This window comes from Pteropus vampyrus, unplaced genomic scaffold (genome assembly GCF_000151845.1).
Source record: "Pteropus vampyrus isolate Shadow unplaced genomic scaffold, Pvam_2.0 Scaffold107, whole genome shotgun sequence".
NCBI classification, from domain to species: Eukaryota; Metazoa; Chordata; class Mammalia; order Chiroptera; family Pteropodidae; genus Pteropus; species Pteropus vampyrus.
In genome coordinates, this window is record NW_011888888.1 from 910,686 (window position 1) to 933,481 (window position 22,796).

Here is a 22,796-nt window from a genome sequence, read left to right on the forward strand (position 1 = left end):
AACGCCCTCATCCTTGCCCTGCTGTGGCCACTATCAGACGCCTTCTCAGTTCTGGCCTGTTTGTACCCTGGCCGATTTTCTTAAGAAATAACAGTATTTGCTTTCGCCCCCTCCCGGAGACCAGGCGCTGCCTCCCGTTGTGCGAGGTGCGTCTCCCCGCTTCTGCTGCGCAGGGTTCCAGTCAGGGGACGCCCCAACCCCCGCCGCCCCCAGCGCTCAGGCTGCGCTCGGGTCTCCCGCACCTCCGTTAACCAAGCAATTACTAAGAGCCTTCCTGCCCCAAAACTTGGTAGCGGCGGCCTCGTGCCTAAAACCATTCTCCCTCCTACAACCTTACGGTGGTGAGCGCGCTACCATGATAGCGGTTCTGCTCTGCGCGCTGGAAGCTCCTGGCTTCTGTTGAGTGAAGACGGTCCAGCAGGAAATCAACTGACTGGTATTGAACGCCCCACGGGGTGCGCACTCGGGGCCAGGCCCAGCCGCGGAGTCGCGCTGGGCGCACTTAGTGAAGGTCAAGCCCACAGAGGTGAAAAACAGCAAGAGTCCGCTAGCTGTGAAGAAGGCATCCGAGGATAAGTACTGTGTTATCAATCTGGAGTCTAGAATTTTAAAAACACAAATGGAAACTTCTATAACAAAAATGGAAATTTGGGGAGGAGGACTGAAATTCAGCTTTTTCTTACCTGAAAACCAGGATTAACAATGCGCGTTAGATACAAATGTATAATCTAAAGTAAACTTGGAAATGGAGAGGGAGTTCGAAGTAAGTGATAAAAGTACAGCTGACCCTAGAACACCAGTTTGAACTGCGTGAGTCCACTTATACACAGCTTTTTTTTCAGTAAGTAGGTACAGTACTGTAAACGTACTTATAACTTAATAACGTTTTCTTTTCTCTATCTTTATTATAAGAATACGGTATATAATACGTATACAAAACGTTTTAATCGACTGTTTATGTTATAGCTAAGGCTTCCGGTCAACAAACAGCTTATAGTAGTTAAGTTTGGGGGAAGTCAAAAGCTATATTTGGATTTTTGACTGCATGGGGGGGCACCCCTAACCCCCGCATTGAGGAGTCAAGGGTATAACCCTTTAAAAATGAAATTTGAAATAGATTTTTGCCTGGCAATCCTTATAATTACTGTAGTATTTCTTTGTATCAGAAGACTTTCAGGCAGGGGACAGGAAGCTTGAGAGAGAAATTCAAACTAATTTGCATTAGAGAGAACTTTAGGGTGAAGAATTCCTAGGTAAGGTTGCTATGGCTGATACTTTAAGTGCACTGCTGGAAAGCATTCTAGTCTGTTAAGTAACACCTGAAGCCCCAATTCTGTTACGTAGCATTTCTTTTTTTTCTCTCTTTAACTACTCTGAAACTATACAGAGTTACACGTTCCTCATTAATTTATGAGCGATACCAAAAGAATTGACTCAATCCAACATGTATTTGAGCACCTTGCCTGTATGAGGTACTTTTCTAGGAGCTGTAAAGGAATGAATGGAAGACGGAATTTTCCAATTAAAACAACAGCAACAACAGTGGACTGGTTTGTAAGGTTTTCACTGCCTATTCAATTTAAAATCAAAAACATTCAAGCTTTCATTTCATTCTGAATACCAAGTGTGTCCCCTGGTATCCTGATCATTTTGTTATTGTTCTATTGCAGGTAGTCGGCACTTTATTAATTCCAAAGTAAAAGGCTTTCTGGGAAATATAACCTAAATAAGAAGCTATGTCCATTTCCCTATCATCTGCATTATCATTGTGTTAATAAAGTCAAAATCAACAAGAAAAAATAGGATGATTTTCTTTTCCTTTGATTTCAAACTAATGAAATCTTGCATGACAGAAGACAAACTCAGCATAGGTAAATTTAATACTCTGGTGTTTCCCAAACTGTTTTTATCTAAATTGGACAAAATTTAGATAAATTTTATCTAATTTTTTGGAGGGTAAATCCAATTTCATGAAATCTTCCAATCCTTTTGGAGGATAGTTCCAGAGACCAAGTTCATGAAAATGAAAATCTGTCATTGTAGATACTAATACCATCAACACCATCATCTCCCCAACTTCACCCTGAAAACAGTTGTATTCTAGGGAGCTTTTGGGAGAGGACAGATCTTCTTAAAAATCTGGCCAAAGCTAGGGGCTTTATCACCAGAAAAAATTTACCCCCATTCACAATGTTGCATCTTTCAGAGGATTCATGGTGCCCAGGAATAAGACATCGCTTTAGAACAAGGGCAGAATTAGTCAGAGGTAGGTAAATGGAGGAAAATGGAAATGAAGCAAGGATGTGGGTAAATCTACAAACCGAGTGGATATAATTTAATTTCGAATAGAATAAATACCTAGCCTTTGAGTAAGTGTTCTGTGAATGGGGAGTAATAATTGTATTATTTGTGAAAGATTAAAGGCAGATTAGTCATATTAAATTTTAGTTGGTCAAGATCAGCTTTTATTTTGAACCTTATGAATCTCATATTCCAATTTTTCTTGTTCTTCTCAAAGAAAGTGCTTCTGAGATGATTTTCTTCTTTCAAGACAGTCTCTCACATGCCAAGTTTTATAGCTATGAACTGCTAAGTATGGGAATGGTTGCAGGTTGCATTCAAAATTTGATATCTCTCTCTCTCTCTCTCTCTCTCTCTCTCTCTCACACACACACACACACACACACACACACACACACACACACTAATGCTAGTAGCTCAGCTTTGGGAGGGAGATATATTTATTTATTTTCATTTTAATTATATAATTACCATTTCCATATAAACCACTGTAATAATAGCAGTTGTGTCTTGGGAGAGAGTTGGTTGTTATTAGAAATGAATGGACAGGGGTGGTTCCATAGAGTAGTGGTTAGCATGTCTGCTTTACACACAGAAGGTCCTGGGTTCAAGCCCCAGAGGGGCCTCAGCCCATATCCCAGGTGTGCCAGGCTTCAGGAATGCCCAGCCAGTGTGTGGGAGGAGGTGCCCCACCCTGCCTTCAGAGATCCAGTTCCTTAGGGGAGATGACAACATCTGTAGGTCAGGGGTGGAGGTAGGGGGTGAGGGGAATTAAAAAGAAAAAAAAATGAATGGACAGCATTAAGAAATAATTTGGCTATAACTTCTATCAAAGAACAAAGCAGCTATGAATTAACTTTCTTTTATACCTAGGGCCCAAGAGCCAGCTCTTCCTTCTCCAGCTCTCATCCCCACTGACCAAGTTTTCACTGAACTGCTAGACCTCCCAGCTGGGGACCCTGTCTCCTGCCCCTTTGTGCTACACGTTGGATCTGGGTAAGTAAAGGGCCCCCTGGAACTAGTAAAACTGGAGAATGGATTCTAGATAATGATGGATTTTACCTGGACCAAAGGATCCTTAACATTTCCAGAGGCCTGAGTCACACTGAGAGAGAGAATGCCAGAACCATCACAGCTTACTCTCCCCTTTTAACTTGGATCAGGACTAACCTAACTGATTCTTAGATATTAACCAGATCTGACTTACGTTATTCTTGAGTAACAACTAAGTGGCTGGTCACAATCCTAGAATGTCATTGAGAGACATTTATTAGATGAGTAAATTAATGGAGATCATGATTTTAATCCATATTCAGCCATTACCTAGGTATGTGATCTTGGAGACATAACAAGTCAATTAAATTCTTTGGACCTTAATTTTTCTATGTATAAAATAAAGGTATCATATGGGATTAGTAGTTCTTGATGTATATGAACCACCTAGAGAGTTTACTAAAAACAAACAAACAAATGAAACCTAAGTCAGAGATTCTGATTTAATCAGACTGGGGCGGGCCCAGACATCTCTATTATTTTTTAAAGCCCCCTCCTCAACCCTCCACACATACACAGAAAACATAATGACCAGCCAAGATGGGAAATTACTGGGTTAAATAATCATTACAAACAGATTCTCAGATTATGTCACCTAAAGATAGAAGATAGACCTACAAAATTCCTTTTATACACAGTCTGACTCAGTATCACATACGTTTAATGGTAACCAAGCCTAACCATGTCTTTCTAATAAGCAGACCAAATTAAATAATTTCAGTTTATTCAGGGAAGGTGCTATTCCTCCCCACCAGTTCAGTATTCCCATAATGCTTTGAAAGTCCTCTCCCTCCCCCCGCTCACATAAACACACACACATACACACACTCACACTCACTCACTAGCACCAAGTATGTTTCGATGGACTGAATTTGGTATAACTCTGCCTATCCAAGATGATCACTTGTACCTACAGGTCCCCAGAGAAGATTATCTCTGTTCTCTGGTATCTATGCCAGTGTTTAATAGCCTATTGAAATTTCCTCCTAGAGGTGATATGTGGCTTGTTTGGGTCAGGGAGAAAGGTGTCAGCAAAGGATAAGGATGATCACCTAGATCCTTGCTGAAATGTGAGCTTCTGTGTCCAAAGTGAGATAAAAAAAAAATGATCCCCACACCTTCTCAAGTAGTTGTAGACTATCCAGTTACTAGAACTGGGGTAGGAAAAAAAAGAGTACATTGTTTACCTTAATCATTTGTTGGGACCTAATCTTGTCAATACATTGTAAATTCTGCAGATATTGAAAATTATTCTTAGATTTAAAGGATAACTTATTAAATTGTAATCCATGAAATTTATTACTTTTTTTCTCCTTCTGCTCTTCATATCTCAAACATCTAGAAGAAGAAAAAATAAATAAAACAGTGTGACTGTCAGATCACTAAAAGAGAGACAGACATGAGTTGACAAAAGATGGGAAGGCACTAGGAGGAAACGTAGAACAAGGGTAAGAAGGCCCATGGATTGCAGGGAGCTACTCTTATTTCTTTCTTTTTTCTCTACTCTTGGTCTCATATCTGCTACAAATTTATTCTCAAGCTTTCTAAAATTTAGGCAAATCACTGTATCCCACCTGCTCTGTGTTGGTAAGTGTGAGCTCAGGGCCCATGCTTCCTGTGTGTTCCTTGCAGTCTTCCATACATAGTGCATGGAGTTGTATCTCCCTGGGTGAATCTGCTGCCTGTACATACTTAGTCTAATCCAGCATTGACCAATCCCAGGGCCTGACTTACTTCTAAATAATGTCTTAGGTGTGGAATAATTTTTTCTGGATTGGAAAGCTATTAGCACCAGAATTCTTCACCTTTGTGTCTCAGAGGAACTGCCCTTACCTTGTGTCAAAAATCTGTTGGAGAACTACAGAACCAGCTCAGCCCCCACCTCTCCATCCACCTAGAACTGGTTGCACTCACTGCCATTAAAAAAACAAATTATAGAATTGGATTCATTTCACGTGTCTGTTGCTAATCATTGTTCCCAAAGATTTAGTAATATTGGGCCCATGCTGTTTTGCTATTTCATACATTAGTCTTTACCTACTTGTTAAAATGAATTAAGGTTAGAATACATATACTAGGTAAAGGTGGTTTTGCCATAATAACTTTAAATCTAATGAAAAATTTAACTATTACTAAACCCTAACACCCAGTTAAGAGTTTTTATATAAGCATTTGTCCTCCCGCAAATCTAATTTTTGAAGATAGTGAGTATAGTCAGGATTGTTCTGATCCTTAAATTTCCACCAGTTTGCTTTTTAAATCTTAACTGCCTCAAAACAATTAAATGCTGGAAGACAATTAGAAATGATAAAATTTTCTTAACTATTCTATTGAACACTTTTAACAACAATTTCCAAAGGTAGCAGGATTTTTCATTTCTTCTTTCCTTTTTCCTTGATTCATTTACTTGTTTAACAAATATTTAAGGAATTTCTACTATGTACCTGTCCTCATGTAGCTTTAACTTTCATGAAGAGAGGAGGGAAGACAGAGAATAAGGAAATAAAATACACTGTGGGTCAGATGTGTGATGAGTGCTGTGGAGAAATATAAAGCTGGGAAGAAGCCAGTGGAGGAGCTGGTTGGGTAATATTTAAAATAAGGTGGCCTGAGAAAGTGATATTGAGCATATACTTAAAGGTGATGAAAAAAAAAGTTATGACGCTATCTGGGAGTGGAGCTTTCTAACCAACACAAAGTGTCTGAGGCAAATGTGTGCCTGGTGTGTCCACAGAACAGCAAGAAGATCCCAGTGGCTGGAGCAGAGTGACAGGGTGGGAAGTAGAAAGAAATGATATCAGCATAGAAAAGAGCTATTGTGGAGCGGGAATTTGGGGAAGGTGCTCATGATCATACAGGACCTTTAGGACCATTTCAGTGGGATACGGGTCAGGGGACATTAAGATGAGGTTTCTTACTGTTTCTTCAAAATAGCAGCAGCCAGGTGTTCTTCTTTCTTCTTTGTTACACACTCTAGATGTTCCCCAGCTTGCTTTCTCTCACTAAATCGGCCTCTACCCATTCTTCCCCTGGTTGTTCCTTTTTCCCAGGCAGGCTATAAAGTGGAATTCAGTCTCCCATTCTCCTTGCTTTCCTGATGCCCTGAAGGTTAGGTTTGCCCTTCCTTTTTTAGCTACTAGTTGCTAAAAAATAAAAACTGTCAGTCCCCAAACCAACAATCATGAGAAAAATTAATAAATTTATACAAAATATTTTTTGGTTTATACGGTAGCCCAGACACAAAGTGGTTGCATTGCTGGTGTGCTAAATTTAGCCTGCTGAGTCTACACATTGTTTGATAAAAATTTGTGTTGGTCTCTAACAATTAAAAAATTAAAAAAGTTTTCGTTAAAATGTAGTTTCAAGTTCTCATTGAAAATTGGATGTTCTATTTATATGAAGTTCTAGAATAGGCAAAACTAATCTGAGGTAATAGAAATCAGAACTGAGGCTGCCTGATAGGGTGTGGCAAGCATAGGGACACAAGAGAGCATTTTGAATGGTAAAAAGTTTCTATTATATTAGTCTGAAATGCACAGTATAACTCATTAAACCATATACAGATCTGCACAGTTCACTATATGTCGAACCTCAATATAAAGAACATTTGAAAATGGAAGCCAGCATTCAGTGAGTGCTGAATAGTAGCTGACTGCTTTGGGCTTGGCACACGCTCTCTAGATGGGCAAAGAGTCACTTGGTTCACTTCAATCATTGCCATTACCTACTTGTCCTCTAGTAAATGGTACTGAGGTGTCATTCCTACAGCAGACTCTTGGCAGTTTTGGTTTCACTATCAGTGGGGAATGAATCTGAAAGGGCCTGATATATTTAATTTGGCAGTAAAGAAAATAGAACCTACTTTCTAGGGTTGTATGTGAAGCATGTAACAAAAACAGACCTGATAGCTTGGATCAGTCGAGCAGCTCACCTATATCGATCTCTCAGTTAATGGTGTTCTGAATGAAATCTGGGATTCTCAGAGGTCTCTGAACCTGATTCTCACTCTTCTTCTAGAATGCCAAGGGCATCCTGCATTTGAAGATTCCACCTCTGAGAGAATGACAGAAAGAACCTTTTACTCCTATTATTATCACCTAAAACTTATTTTTATTATTTTTTTTATGAAAATAATAGTGGCTACTGTAGAATCCTAAAGTATAGATAAAAATAAAATTACCCACAATTCCACGCATCCGAACATAACCTCTGTTTACCATTTAGCAGTAAATGCTTTCAAATCCTTTTCCATACATCTATATATTTTGTGTTAAAAATCTGTTTGATTACTAAAATTTAGCACACAACTGGCCAGTTTGAAAAATGAAAAAATAAGTCAAAGATTAAAGACGACTGACTAAGCACAAGCATTTGCCTTCTCTCTATCCTATAACTCTTAAATGGCATAATTTTTTTTACAAAGACCAGGAAGAACTCTGAAGAAAATGGGATAAGAAAATGTTTGAAGGTAAGTTAGTGATGAAACAGAACCCAGAATTAGTACAAGAAGGACCACCATGAGAATGAGAGTGACCATCTAGAAAGAAGCTCTGAGCACGGAGTCAGTTAGCAAGGACAGAGAGCAGGCGTGAGCAGTGGGGACCTGAAAGCAAAGAGATGAGTAGAAAGCCTTTATGGGTTAGTTAAGGTGAACCGGTACTTCTGTTGAGTTTGTCATTGTAGAGTAAATCCTTTCTCTTTGCAGCATTTAGAAAGAGGGTGAGCCTTGTCCTGAAGGCCAGCTGTTGCCTCCTCACCCTAAAGCCAACAGAGCCCATTCTGGTACATATAGCCTACTAATCACCATTCATTCAGGGAAGGATCCTATCCTGGAAACGCTTATATACATGATAGTAGAGAAAATGGATACCAATTAACCAGAAAAGTCAGTGAAGTCTTTAATTTATACAAAAATGTTATAACCAATAATAAACAACCTGCCATATGAAGGTACACGAAGAAAAAAAAAAAAAACAAGATTAACAGTTACTAATACCAGAGATATATCATTTAAAGTAATTTAAAAAAATTTTGTGTACCCTCAGAGTAATTAAAAAGATATTGTTTCCATATAACAAAAACAGACTTCTATTAAGAAGGAGCCATCAGAAAGCAGACAAAAAAGATCTTGAAATTTTAAAAAAAATTATTAAAATAAAAATAATTTATTAGAAGGGCTAAAGATAAAGTTTAATAAATCTTGAATGCACAACCAGCTAACAAAGGGATGGAGAATATATATGCTAGAAAAGATAAGAAGCATAGAAAAGCAGTTCAGTAAGTTCAATACCAGTCTATTGGAGCTCTCTAGAGCTCCAATAGACTGGTATTAGAAAGAAAAAAAAAGAAATAGAAGAAAAGAAGTTGACAGAGAAATACTAGGAAAAAATTTCTTGTAGTTGAAAAAAAGTATGAGTTTAAAAGTGTCCATCAAATGAATGGGAGAAAACATCCATACAGAGATAAAAATCATAAAATTTCAGAGTCAAGGATACAGAGAGGCTCCCAAAACTTTCTGAAAGGGACAATAAAGTCACTTAAGATTGATATGTCTTATCCTTTGTGAACTGGATACAAAGCTACAATAGAGCAGCGCCTTCAAAATTGTGGGGCGAAATTATTTTGAACTTAAAATTCTATTTCCAGTAAAATTATCAATTAAGTGTGAGAGTGAAATGAAGACATTTTCAGACGTCCGAAGACTCAGGCCATTTTCTTCCATGTACTCTTTCTAAAGCAATTACCTAAGGATATTCTTCAGCAAAGTAAGGGTAGAAAGCAAGGAGGAAGATGCAGAATAAGAAAGTGTAATTCTCCAAGGGCAATTAAAATAAATCCCAGGCTGACAGATGTATATCAGGCTTAGAAAGAAATTGATACAAATTAGGACACGTAGTGAGCTCTAAGAAGGACTTTAAAAAGAATTAAGTAAATTCCATTCAATAGGTAGAAACAGTAATGAACAATATTTAATTTACATAGTTCTAAATATGGGACTTCTAGCAACACAGAGGACTAAGTTGACTCATACAGACCTTTCTCGAATACAAACATACAAAAGTAAAGGATAAACACAGTTTAATTGGAAATAAAGACTACCAGAAGAATGCAGAAAAGTGTTTTTAAAGAGAAATAAGTGCAGCTCATACTCAGCACAACCTATAGGAGTTTCTCTGTGGGATACAGATCCTAGCGTATAAGGGATGGGGTTGTACCATTTAAATCTGGAAAGAAGACATGGCCTTAGGACCAAGGACACAGGGAACCATTCATCCCCCCTCTCCTATGAGCTCACAATTTAAAAAATCTATAAACCACCATAAGGGAGTCTCAGCAAACAAAACAAATATAAGAATCAGATTCCCAATAATTTAAAATAATGGAAATGTATGAACAAAACAATAAGTGTGTTAAAATTATTAAAGAGACAAGAAGAATAGGAAACCAAAGGAAAAATAGTACTCTATAAAAAAGAACAGCATATTTCAAAAAGAAGATATAGGAATGAAAATATAAATATTGAATATTTTTAAATTAATGTACTAGCTAAACAGCATATTAGAGGCAAAAGTAGATTAGTAAACTGGAGGCCAAATCTGAAAATACTATCTGGAATCAACCCATTGCGATTAAAGGATGGAAAATGTCAGAGATTAAAAGTTACAGTGATAGAATGGGAAACTCCAATGAATGTCTAAGAGAAATTCCAGAAAGAGAGAATGGAGAGAATGAATTAGCTTAGATTGGTTACATAAGTAAACAAATTAAAATAGTAATATAATCTGGCAAAAATAGTAGGAAGCAAGGAGACTTAAATATTCATTTTTCATGGTAAGCATTCATAGATAATATCTAAATTTGATAAATTAAAAAATAGCTATATAATTATATTACTTAGAACAGTAGTTCTCAATCCTAGAGGAGTTTTGGCTGGAGGGTCTACTAGCAGTTAGTGTCAGGGACAAAGATGCAAAAGGCACAGAATAGATCCACACAAGTCCCAACCAAAATACTAATAACTGATTTAGAGTTAAAATAAACCCACCAGACTGCAAATTAGTACAGCCACTATGGAAAACAATATAGAGGTTCCTCAAAAAGTTAAGAGTTGATCTACCATATGATCCGGCAATCCTTCTATTGGATATTTACCCCAAAGACTTGAAACCCCATATCTGAAAAGATATTTGCACACTGATGTTCATAGCATTATTCACAATGGCCAGGACATGGAAGCAACCGAAATGTCTTACAATAGATGATTGGCTAAAGAAACTGTGGTACATATACACAATGGACTATTACTCAAATATAAGAAGAAATGAAATACTGCCATTTGTGACGACATGGATGGACCAGACCTTGGGATGATCATGCTAAGTGAAATAAGCCAGACAGAAAAAGTTGAAAATCACATGATATCACTTATATGTGGGATATAAACCTAAAAGCAACAAATGAGCAGGACAAACAAACAGAGACTCATGGACATGGACAACAGACTAGTTGTTACCAGAGGGGAGGGGGGAATGGTGAGGGAGGAGGTAGATGGTGTAAAAGGGGTCAAATATGTAGTGACAGAAAGAAATCTAACCATCGGAGGTGAACACACAATGTACACACAATGTATATACATATATATATATATATATGTGTGTGTGTGTGTGTGTGTATGCCTTACTGTTAAAGTGTACAGCTGAAACTTACTGGATTTCATTAACCAATGTACCATAAAAAAATTAATTTAAAAAATTTTTAATGAATAAATAAAAATAAAATAAACCCACCAGAAGAACTAAAACAAAACAATTTTTAAAAAATGGTTGCTTCAGAGAATAGAGCCAGAATTAGGGAGAAGAGGTAGTGGGAGTGGGGGTCACTGTCTTTTTCTGATTAGCCCTTCCACAATACTTGCAATTTTATCATGCCTGTATTTTTTGACCAAAGTTATTTTAGGAGAAGAAATGACTGGCAAACCAGTAGATTCTTCTTCCATCTTCATTTAAGTAGAGAATTTTTTCTTATTAAAAATATCTGTCATTCAAACTTAAGCATCTGTTTGAATTACTGCATTTTTTATCACAAAGATTTTTCACCACAAGATTCTGGAGGTGTATCTTGTGAGTATTAATGATATTTCAAGTGTTTCTAGTTGGAAAATAAATCTTGCAATTTATCAACTTATGGCATTACAACAAATTAGTGCTGGAAGGGATTCAATTTCTTTAATGGAAATGAATCATTTTTGCATGGCATGGTGGCTTTGACTAGTAGTTCCATATAGGACAAAGGAGGATGGGAGCATAGTCAAATAACTAGAGCATGTGGCTTCAAATTGGAACATATAGCCTGCCTTTTATGGTCCTAGAAGACCTGGTCTTATTCGACCTCTCCAGTTTCACTTCCTGTAACCACCCAAAACACAATGCTTTGGGATGCTTTTGGTATTCTATGAACATTTCCTATCAATTTTCACCTTCACTTCTCTGCCAAATTGCATGCCCTCACTTTTCCCTTCTACCCATCATTAAACAAGTACTTCAAATCCAGTAACCTCTCTGAAGCCTTCCTTGACTTCTAATCTTGCTTTTAATTTTGTTGAGATCACTGTTAATCTAATACACAGTTAATGAGGCAGTATAACATAAGAGGACAGTTTCTAACGTGAGCAGACCTAAATTCCAATCCCAGCTTTTATTAATCCATGGGAGCCACAGATTCTTAATCTGAAAAATGTGGATAATTCTTACTTTCCATGGATGCTGTGATTGTTTAATTGCAGTCTCAATAAATGTTAACTACTATAATTATGTTTAACTATTATTATATATAAATAAGAAGCTCACAGAAATGTCTATTATTCATCTTATTTTAAATCGATTTGTAGTTTTTATGTGCTTACTTTGTAAATTACCCAATACTTAAAATGAGCATTAACATTGTTTGAATATGAACTATTTTTTATCATCACACACATAAACTCACACAGATAAAAATAAAATCCCACTTATAATAGCAAAAATTTGGAAGTAGCCTAAGTATCTAATAATAAGGAAAATGGTTAACTAAATCATGATACATATATATTTAGAAAACTTACAACCACTAAAAATTATGCTTCTGAAGTTGTTTACTGACATGGCAAAAAGTTTATGATATATTATTAAGTAAAAAAATTTAATGCAAAACTGTTAAGATAGTATATCGGCCATGTAAATATACATTATATATGTTCAAATTTATGCATTTGTAATATACATTTAATATGTATCATTTATGCCTGAGAAAAATGAAAAATTCCCAAATTTTCACAGTGCTCATATATTACTTTTATAATAAGAAGGGAAAAAGTAACATGTAACATGATTTATATATCAAAGGCCATTGGTCTCATTTCCTAATGTCAGTATTTCCTTTCCGCCAATCTTTCTGCCATCTCCCAAACTTTCTGTGTTCCCCTGCATGCTCTATTATATCATATGCCTCTACACGCCTATAAGAAATCCTTAAAAGGATGTAGATTGCTGCAAAGACATTTGATGACAAATTTTCCAAGGGCACATACCATAGCTTGTTTATCTCTAAGTAGTCAGCTTGCATATTATAGCCAAACATAGAAGTAGAGGGTCAGTAAAATGCAATTTCTACTGAATAAATGAGTAAATGGAGACCCAAGGCCGCCAGAAATGGAGCAGGTAAAAGGAAATAAGCATAAAATGATTAAAAAGGTAATAATAAGTATCGATCAAGTACCTTATTCTAAGTGCTTTATATTTCTGAGATCAGTCCTCTGTACAAGCACTGTGAGAATTAGCTAAGACAAATTATGGAATATCCATACAATAGCGTACTATGCAGCTGTTTAAAAAACAAACAAAAGAAGAAGCTCTTTAATACCTATATGGAAAGATCACCAAGGTATTTTATTAAGTGAAAAAAAAGCAAGGTGCAGATATTGTTAAGTTATACTACCATTCATGGGAAGACGACTGTATATTCATATCTGCTTGTGTATAAAATATCTCTGGAAAGACACACAGGAAACAGACACCCTGGTTGCCTCCCAGCCATGGAATGAAAGTGAGACTTCACTCTCTTTTTACACATGAATTTTTGAGCCATGTGAATATAATAGTGATTCAAAAAGACAATTAAATAATAAAGAAAAATAATTATCCCCATTTAGAAATGAGCAACCTGAGGTTGAGGGAAATTAGGTACTCTGTGCATAGTAATAATAATAATCAGTCACAAAAATTGAGTACTTACTGTGTGCCAGGCCCCCACGATAATACTTTAGAAACATTTTCTAATTTGTTCCTCACAGATCTTTAATGAGGTTTTATTTTTATCTCAGTGTTATAGCTGACAGATCTGAAGGAAACGTAATTTTCCAGTCCAGGGTACTTGGAAGTAATAATTACTCTGGGACAGCAAGCCTCAGGCAGGACTTACAGTCATCCTACTTATAATTTGATCAAATAATTTGCTGGATATCCTGTCATAATGGCAGAAGCCAGGTAGAACTGAGGTCTGTGTGATTCCACAGCGTACACTTGTAACTGCCATTTATGGAGAAGCAAATGACAAAAAGCTTTTAGCTAAAAACATATGGTTGTGAAGTGCCAGTTCCAGCCTCCAAATACAGTCCTTCTGAACCCAAAGCCTACCTTAGGGTGTTGCCTATCTGAATATTAATCTAAGAATCTTTTACCAGAGGAAGATAAATATAAAAGAAGAGGGAAAGGATGGGTGCTAATATTTAACTTCAGGCTAAATACTCAGGCAACTTGTCCTTCACCTCTCAAATACACTCAAGAGAGCATTTAGTCAACCAATGTCTGGGAGCCTGCGGCATGCCAGACTGTGTGCTGAGTATTCAGAGACTATGGTCCTGCCCTCATAGAGCTTACGATTTACGTTCAGGATCAGCTTGCATAGATTTTAGGGCCTTTGCTCGTCCAACGTGTTCAGCCACTGCAATTAGTCAATGATTATCAATAAGGGAAAGAAGATAATATATCCTGGTTGTGTTAAGAGTCCCAGAAGTATAGAGAAGAGGAAGCAGCTTTTTCAAATTGCTTTTTGAAAGTGGAAAATGACTATGTCCAAGGAGATTGAAAATTCAAGAGTTTAGAAAAAATTACTTCTCTGGACTATAATTCATGAAGACTTTTCTATATGCTGTGTACATTATAGAAAAGTTTATGTCCTGTTGCCCTGGGAAGTGTAGAAACCTTTCATAATAAATAACATTTACTTTTGTTAGTTGTTCGTGCTGATGCCCATAGAGAAATTATGTGAAAGATAGAGTTAAATTTGGGAATCAGATAGTTGAAATTAAAAGGGTAACTAACCTGCATTTTTAGAGTTGTAAAGATGTAAGTTAATTACTTTGAATAGGCAAATGGATGCTCTGAGACGCTCTTTTCTGATACCTCCAGTGCACAATGAAGATTAATCACTCACTGTCAAACTTAAAGAAAAACGTTATTGAACTGGTGTGTGTGTGCTTTGTTTTAGACAACTGAATCCATCCTAGTTTAAGCACAAAGATTTAATTGGCATTTTGAACAAACTTGCCTAATACTAATTTTAAAATGTCACTGGAAATGTTATTTAAAGATAAGGAAACTTAGACCCAGAGAGGCAAGTTATTTTTCCATATTTATTCAACAAGCATTTTTGAAGCCTGTGTAACAGTCACTTTACAGAAATCAACTGTATTGGGTTTCTGCTCTCATGGAGTTTACAGTCTGGTTTCCAAACAGGTTGTCTATCAATCTCACTTCAATAAAAAATACAGGTTCCAGAATTACTAAATTAGAATCCCGAAAAGGCTGGGAAAGTTGTGGTTTCAAGCTCGCCAGATGATTCTGATGTGCTTCCAAGTATGGAAACTCCTGATCGAGTTGACCCTGTTATCATAGTGTAGAACGGCTCAGGTGCTTGAGGTGTAGAACTAGGGCTAGACCCTGACCTTTTCCTCCAATGTGGAGCATCTTCCTCAAAACCATGGTGAATCTTCATTATTGGCAAGCAACTACTTCTTGCTTTTAGTTTGAAGTTTAAAATGTTGCTGCTGTTTTGTGATCATTTTTATTTATAAATATCTGTGCCTTTTAAATTTGATGATTACTTTGAATAGGAAATAAGTTTTGCATTTTGAGAATATTTTTGGATAAATCACTTACCCCTAAGTGAGTGTAGTTGAGTTCATTTTCTCACCTACAAAGTGAGGCATTAAATTGGATGATCTCTAAGATTACTTTTGGATCTAGAAATCTGTGATGAAAGATGTTCTAAACTATTTTTAAATCCCTTTTTATAGCTAGGGAAAACAGGACCTGAGTGAACCTCTAGGTCGATTGGATTTTTCTGTCATTAGAATTTTTGTTTGAGGGCTTACCAGAAGATTTGTCCCTTTAGGCTATCTCAGAAGTGACTTTTCTCATGTGAGGGTTTGTTTTACAACTTGGTGATTTATAATTTCAATTAGCATACTGAAAACTCATTATCTATCAGATAAAGAGTCTGGTCATTTGATCTCCTTGCATTGGTCCCTTGGTTACTTTGCCTCTGTTCTTCTGATAAAGTTGTTATTGATAGCCTTCAGGGCTTTAACTATTCAATCATTGTTGATGAGCATTAAAAGTTCTCCCAAAGGACAGCTTTTCATTATAATATCCTCTTCTCCTTTCCAGACCTTACCCTTCCCAGCAGTCCTTTCCTTTCCCACTTAAGACATCTCTAAACTGCCGGTTATCTCAAGGACATAGACTAGAGCCAGGGGCCTAATTCCTCAAAAATATTTGAGAATCTCCTCTTTACTCTGCCTCTTCCTAACACACTGAGATTTCTGGTTGCCAGATTTAGCAAAGAAAAATATAAGATACACAGTCAAAATTGCTTATCTGACATTCAAATTTAACTGGACATCCAATATTTTATTTGACAACCCTACATAAAGTACATTCCCTAATGCTTTCCTAAATCCATCTAATGTTTTGAGATCTAAATTTCTTTGAGATTTACTCCCAATTTAAACCCTGAATGATATGTTTGTAACAACTAAGACTGCACTTGCATGAAGTGTGGCAGATGTTGGCACTGCCTACCTAACACAACTCTCTTTTGTTGTGAGAACATAAGAACAGAAACAAGACTGCTTGAAAACCTAAGCTCAATATTTTCCTATTTTGCAATTTTTTATTAAATTTTCAGAGGTACAAATAAGCAAAGACAGTAATAAAATGTATTGCATACAATTTATTTACACCTTAGTCAGTTTTTTTCTTTTTGTTTCATGGGAAAGGTGAGTAGATGGGTGTGGATGTTTATACTGCCATCCCTTAGTGGTTTTGAACCTTGGCTGAGCACTAGGATCACCTAGAGAGTTTTACGCTCTCAATCCCTGCCTGCCTCCCAGACCAATTAAATCAGAATCCCTGGCAGTGAAGTCAGGTGTCAGCACTAGTTAAAGCTGCCCAGGTGATTCCACTGTACAGCTAGGGCTAAGAACCAATTCCCTAAAGAATGACATTCAAAGGATTTTTGTTTTCATATTTCGAAAAATATTTAATGACATAGGAGAAACATAATAACAATAGAGAAAATGATATTTTGCAGTGACAGTTGGAAATCAAAGGATTTTTATTGCTAAATCATATCCTTATACTTCAAATTCCTCTTCAAATTTATTTTATGTACTTTTTCAGTAAGCCTGTTATATATTATGCCATACTACATTTTATCATGTTATATTGTATTATAAAGATTACTTTTTAAAAGGATTTCATCTGGCTTTAATCATGTCACTGATTCATTATTAATTTTTTAAAAGCGTATTATTGGCTTTTGTTTTCAAATGTCTCTTTTTGATTTTATGTCTTTTTTGTATTTATTTCTCTGTCTCTCTTAGGTTATAAACCAGTGGTTCTTAGCCCTACTCATTAGAGTCATCTTAGGGTGCTTTTTTAAAACATTTCTGAGCCCCTCCCCCCCACCCCCACCAGAGGCTTTGCTCTAATTGGTCAGTTGTATAGCCCAAGGATTGTTGTTTTTTAACTGGGTTCAGGCAGACTTGAAAGCCAGTATTTTTAAATATGTCAAATACCTACCTAGCTGAGCATCTGAATTCTCTGGGGCACTTTTAAAACATACATCTAATTGCCCTACTTAACAGAATTTTAAGAGGTTCATGGAGAAGAAGCAATGAGGGGTTGACAAATGGCTTTAAGAGTAATGGGTATAAATGAGGAATTCCTGTTGGGAATGCCAAAGAACTTTGGAAAATAAGAATAAGAATGTCTAATATTTTAGAAATATTTCATTTCCTCTGCTACACTTCAGTATAAACCTATTCCATTCCTCTGAAATCTACTACATATGGGTACAGTGACTCATGCCCACACTCAAATGGAGTGAAGGTCCACTGCCCAGGCCCCACTCATGGAAATTCTAATTCAGGAGGTTCAGAGTGAGGACCTGACACCACTGCTTTAAAACCTTCCCTATGGCAGTTATAAAAATAGTCACGGGAATATAAAGTACAGCATAGGGAATATAGTTAATAATATTATAATAACTATATATGGTGTCAGATGGGTACTAGATTTATTGGGGTGATCACTTTGTAAGTTATATAAATGTTTAATCACTATGTTGTATGCCTGAAACTAATATAATATTGTATGTCAACTGTAATTGAAAAAAACTGTTAATCGTATATTTAAAAAAACCTTCCCTAGACCATTGTGATGAGTGGTCAGCACTGCACTGTAGATGATACAACATCCTTAGGCAATGATCATCACGATTCATCCCGTAGACAATGGGGCGAATTCGTGTGTGATGACAGTAAAATCATTGGTGAAACTATTTTTGCAACAGGGGCAAAATGTCTGATCTACCTGGCCTTTTTCTGAATGGCTAAATGAAGGAAGAAATAATCTTTCTGAAACAAGATGGAAAAAGACAAAAGAGGAGGTATCCAGGAAGAAAAATAGTAATGCAGTAAAAATATTTAAAACAGATTTAATCTTCTGTACTATGAAATAACAAAGAGGGAGCCTGGCATACATTATTAGCAATCATGAGGCACCAATCCAAAGATTTAATTCATTCATTCATCAGTTAGTGAGTGCCTGCCAAGAGACAAGGACTGAGCTAGATCCTGGGAATTCAGGGTATGGTGTTGCCTTGAGGAATTTATAATCTAGAAGAGGAGACTAATCATTATAATACAGTGGGAGAAAAATGGAAAATGATACATAATGAATGTTGACCTAGTCCATGGGGGGATTATATGTGAGGGGAGATTTCAGAGAAGCAGAGAACAAAACCAGGCTTTTGAAAGATACAATGATAAGGGTGTGGGGGAAATGGAAAGAGAATGAGGGGAAAGAAATGGCATTTCTTAGAGTAAGTGGAACTCTTGTGTATGGGCTCAAAAGCTTAAAGCAGCATGGTAGATTTTCTGAATTACAAACAGTTCTACAGTGCTGTCATGTAATGTTTCAGAGAAGTTGGGGGCAGGTGGAAGGCAGAGTGGTAGCGTTGCTATGTGTCAAACTCCGCTCACATACATCAGCCCAATTATTCGTGGGCATTAAGATGTGTTCCTAGAGCAGCCATAAAAAGTTAGATGAGGGATGGCCAACCAACTTTGCTGACCTAAAACAAAAGAGATACAGTCTTTATCAGATTCTGCTGCAAAAATCTTTCTCCAGACTAATCTTTTCATATCATCCTTAGTACTTCATTGCATTTGCTGCTAGAGTTCTCTTTTATTCTCTTGAATTTTTAACCTCCCTGGACATAGGCATTTATTTTTGCATGATGTTCTGTGGCCGATCGCACAAATCTGATTTCATTGTGCATGTAATTTCAGTTCGGTGAAAAACTAACTTCTTACCGTGAGGGAGTTGTATTGACCAGCATTGGTGAACGTCCACATTCCCGCATTCACCAGAGAGATAACCCGATTAACCGTTAACTCACACTAACCCATCCTTTCTGCTGTTAACTTCCTTCACTTGGGAACACTGGCTCTAGTTGTTGTTGTTCTGCCCTTAATTTTTTTATTATAGGGTATATAATTCAAATATGCCAAGAAATACAAAGAGTCACGTAACAAGCACCAATTTACTTACCACAGAGCTTAATCAGATCTTAACATTTTGCTGTCTTTGTGCCAATTCATATTTTACAAACTAAAACATTGCAGGTGCAATTAGTTGAAGCTCCCTATCTTTTCTGAATCTCATTCCCCTTCTCTCCAAAGGTAGCACCATCCTGATCTCAGTGTTTATCATTGTCATGCATGCTTTTATTCATTTACTACATACATATGTGTCTATAAATAACATATATTATTACTTTACAAGTTTTTAAACTTTGTTTAAAAAACTGAATCCTGGAAGTATCCATCCGCGCCTTGCATTTTTATTTGAAAATTAAGATTTTTTTTGATAGTGACATATATAGAATTAGTTCACTTGTTTTAACTACTGCATAGCATTAAATTTATGACTATACAAAACTTTAGTTTTTATTGCATATAGGTAGACATTTGGATTTTCTCTTATTTTTCATTATCATAAAGCTGCAATAAATATTCTTGTACATGCTTTCATTTGTGTAAATATTGGGTTTTTATTCCTAATCATTTCTTTTACCCATATAAGTAGTATTAATATATAACAAAAAAAGTCAACCATTCTAATAGTCTTATACATGTCAACATAATCAGTTTTAAAACAATATTATGATATTGCATTGATGTTTTTAACTTATAGCCTTTCACAAAAGTCACCAGGGACTTCCCTCATGGAGATATATAAGCCTCGGCTCTGAACCATAGGTCCGTTTAAGGAGTAATCAAATGTGAATACAGAATTGGAAAGGAGGCTAATATACCTTCAAAAAAACCTAGGGACTGATCTTGCCCCTATTTATTTTATTTTATTTTATTTATTTTATTTTATTTTATTTTTAACATATAAATGATCAGAATTGTCTTGATTCACAAGTCCCCTAATATGGACCTAGAGCCAATTGACTGCAATATTCAGCCATTTAATTTAATACAAATTTTTGTTAAAAGTGTACACGTTACCCACTCATTGCCCTGGGAGGGAATAAGTCACATTTGATTTTTACTGATTTTGATTCCATTTCATTTATTATTGCCTACTATGTACAGATAACTATGTTAGGTGCTCTGGGGTGTCCAAGATGAAGAAGCCCTCAGAAGAACTTAGATAGGAAGAGATACTTGGGAACAGTCATCAGTAGGATTTTGGCATCTGAGATAGAGTTTTTATTTTTCCTCTTAGTGACACTCAGGAAATGCTTGTCTCGTGCTGTTGGTGAATAATTTCAGAGTACTATGGATCATGCTGAAGAAAATGAAATCCTCGCAGCAACCCAGAGGTACTATGTGGAAAGGCCTATCTTTAGTCATCCGGTCCTCCAAGAAAGACTGCACAAGAAAGACAAGATCCCAGATTCCATTGGGGATAAGCTGAAACAGGCATTCACGTATGTTGTGTTTTAACCTATTTATTTCTTTTATTCTGTCATTCAATTATGAAAGAAGCAAGGTCAAATATATAAGGAAAATCTCGTGAAATGGAGATAAAATGAATGGTGAGCATTTGTGACATGCAGAGCTTCCACAAGGTTCAGTCAGTGATAGGTGTTTGATTGAACACGGGCTTTATCATGCATTTCACCATATTTATTAAATCTCTACTTGCCTTATGTCTGGGTAAAGATTTATATAAATAACCCACTGTCCAATTCTTCACCACCTTCAAAATATCCACCTCTTCCTTTTGTCTCTCAGGAATGTTCTAACCTGTCTTTTTCTCTACCCTTGATTTCTAGCCCATTTGGCAACACCCCTAACGTAAGTCCTCAACCTAAGCTCTCAAGGACCTATGACTCTTTAATATTGTAAACACATACACGGCCATGTTGCAGGCCTGGGAATGTTAATACATGTGTACCTGACATGTGTGCCTATTGATAGCTCCCGAACTTCAAAACTGAACCATCTTATTACTGCTTCCTGAACCCCTGAGACCACACCTTCTGTGCTCTGCCCATTTAAGCTTCATAGTGGCCCTGTGCTCTAGGTATGATCATCAGGAGAGGTTAAAAACACAAATACTGGCATCAGACTGTCTGAGTTTTAATTCTAGTCCAGCTGTGTGCTTGAGTTTCCTGCTCTGTAAAATGGAGATAATAAGACTACTCACGTTATAGAGTTACTGAGGGTTAGGCATATGGAGAGCACTATATAAGTGTAGCTATTGTTAATACCTCAATTTTCTAAACAAGGTATCAAATCCAGTTTGTTTCACTCAGATTTATTGCTTTTGCCACAGTGGCCCCACATTTTGCTTACAATATCTTCTTTCATCTAATTACCAGATACTCTTAACCACTAAAGACACTATATAAAATAGCGTGCATGCTGCAATAATGTATTATCTTTTGAATGGAATAAATTACTTTCTTGTCACCAGGAGGACTTAAGGCTGTCATTGAAAATAGAACTCATCTGTCTATACTCTAAGTCAGTGATGTCTTTGATTATTGGTATAGTCTGGCAAAAGGACTGACTAAGACCCAGAACATAGACTATGTATCAAAGTTAATTGGACTATATAGGGATAAAATTCAGGACTTTGGTTTTATCAGCATGATGTTCCACCTAACCAGGACAACCAGACATGGACTCAACTACTACACTCCAGTGACAAATGATATTTTGAGTTTACCTAATCAAAGATCTCAGAGCAATAAACTCATGTTAATTAAGCTCAGAATACCTGTCTAAACTTCCTTCATTTTATAAGGATGGGGAAAACTAAATGAGAAGCTGCTGGTCAGTGGTTCCACATTCAAAAATTAACTTGATCAGTAAGTAATTCCCCTACTTGGCTTTTGTACCAATACAGGAAGTACATTAAGGATTTTGTTTTTAAAATAATAGCTTCTGTGTTATCTCAATTATTTTGAAGATAAATTTTTATTATTTTTCATGGTCAGTTGTAGAGCATTATTATGGAGCAAATTTAGATGTTCCCATGCAAAAAAAAAATGCAAGAAGCAGCTCTTCTTGTCTCTGATCTCTGCAGAGTGAAAAGGTCATCATCTATACCAATGGTGCATTTTCACTTATCTCTAGGATATAAGGAAAGGAAAATGCCTTGGTTTGAATTCTACAGAAATGTTCCTCATTTAATCTATCTTTCTTTGTCTTCCCAGATGTACTCCTAAGAAAATAAGAAATATCATTTATATGTTCTTACCCATAACTAAGTGGTTGCCAGCATACAAATTCAAGGAGTATGTGTTGGGTGACTTGGTCTCAGGCATAAGCACAGGAGTGCTTCAGCTTCCTCAAGGTCAGTAGAATATATTTATTT

General features: G+C 36.4%; 1 protein-coding gene across 5 annotated transcripts in view; it reads left to right on the top strand.

Moving 5' to 3' along the window:
• Positions 1–3,174: 3,174 nt before the first annotated feature.
• Positions 3,175–22,796, top strand: part of SLC26A5 (solute carrier family 26 member 5) — a 44,984-nt gene continuing 25,362 nt past the window's right edge. For all 5 annotated transcript variants that reach the window (XR_896165.2, XR_896166.2, XR_002781580.1 and 2 more), the window contains exons 1-3: positions 3,175–3,297; positions 20,694–20,898; positions 22,636–22,775. Coding sequence is in view for 2 of the 5 variants with exons in the window: in XM_011365195.2 (XP_011363497.1) it covers positions 20,747–20,898; positions 22,636–22,775 (292 nt within the window). In the remaining 3 variants the exon portion in view is untranslated. The remainder of the gene's footprint in view (positions 3,298–20,693; positions 20,899–22,635; positions 22,776–22,796) is intronic.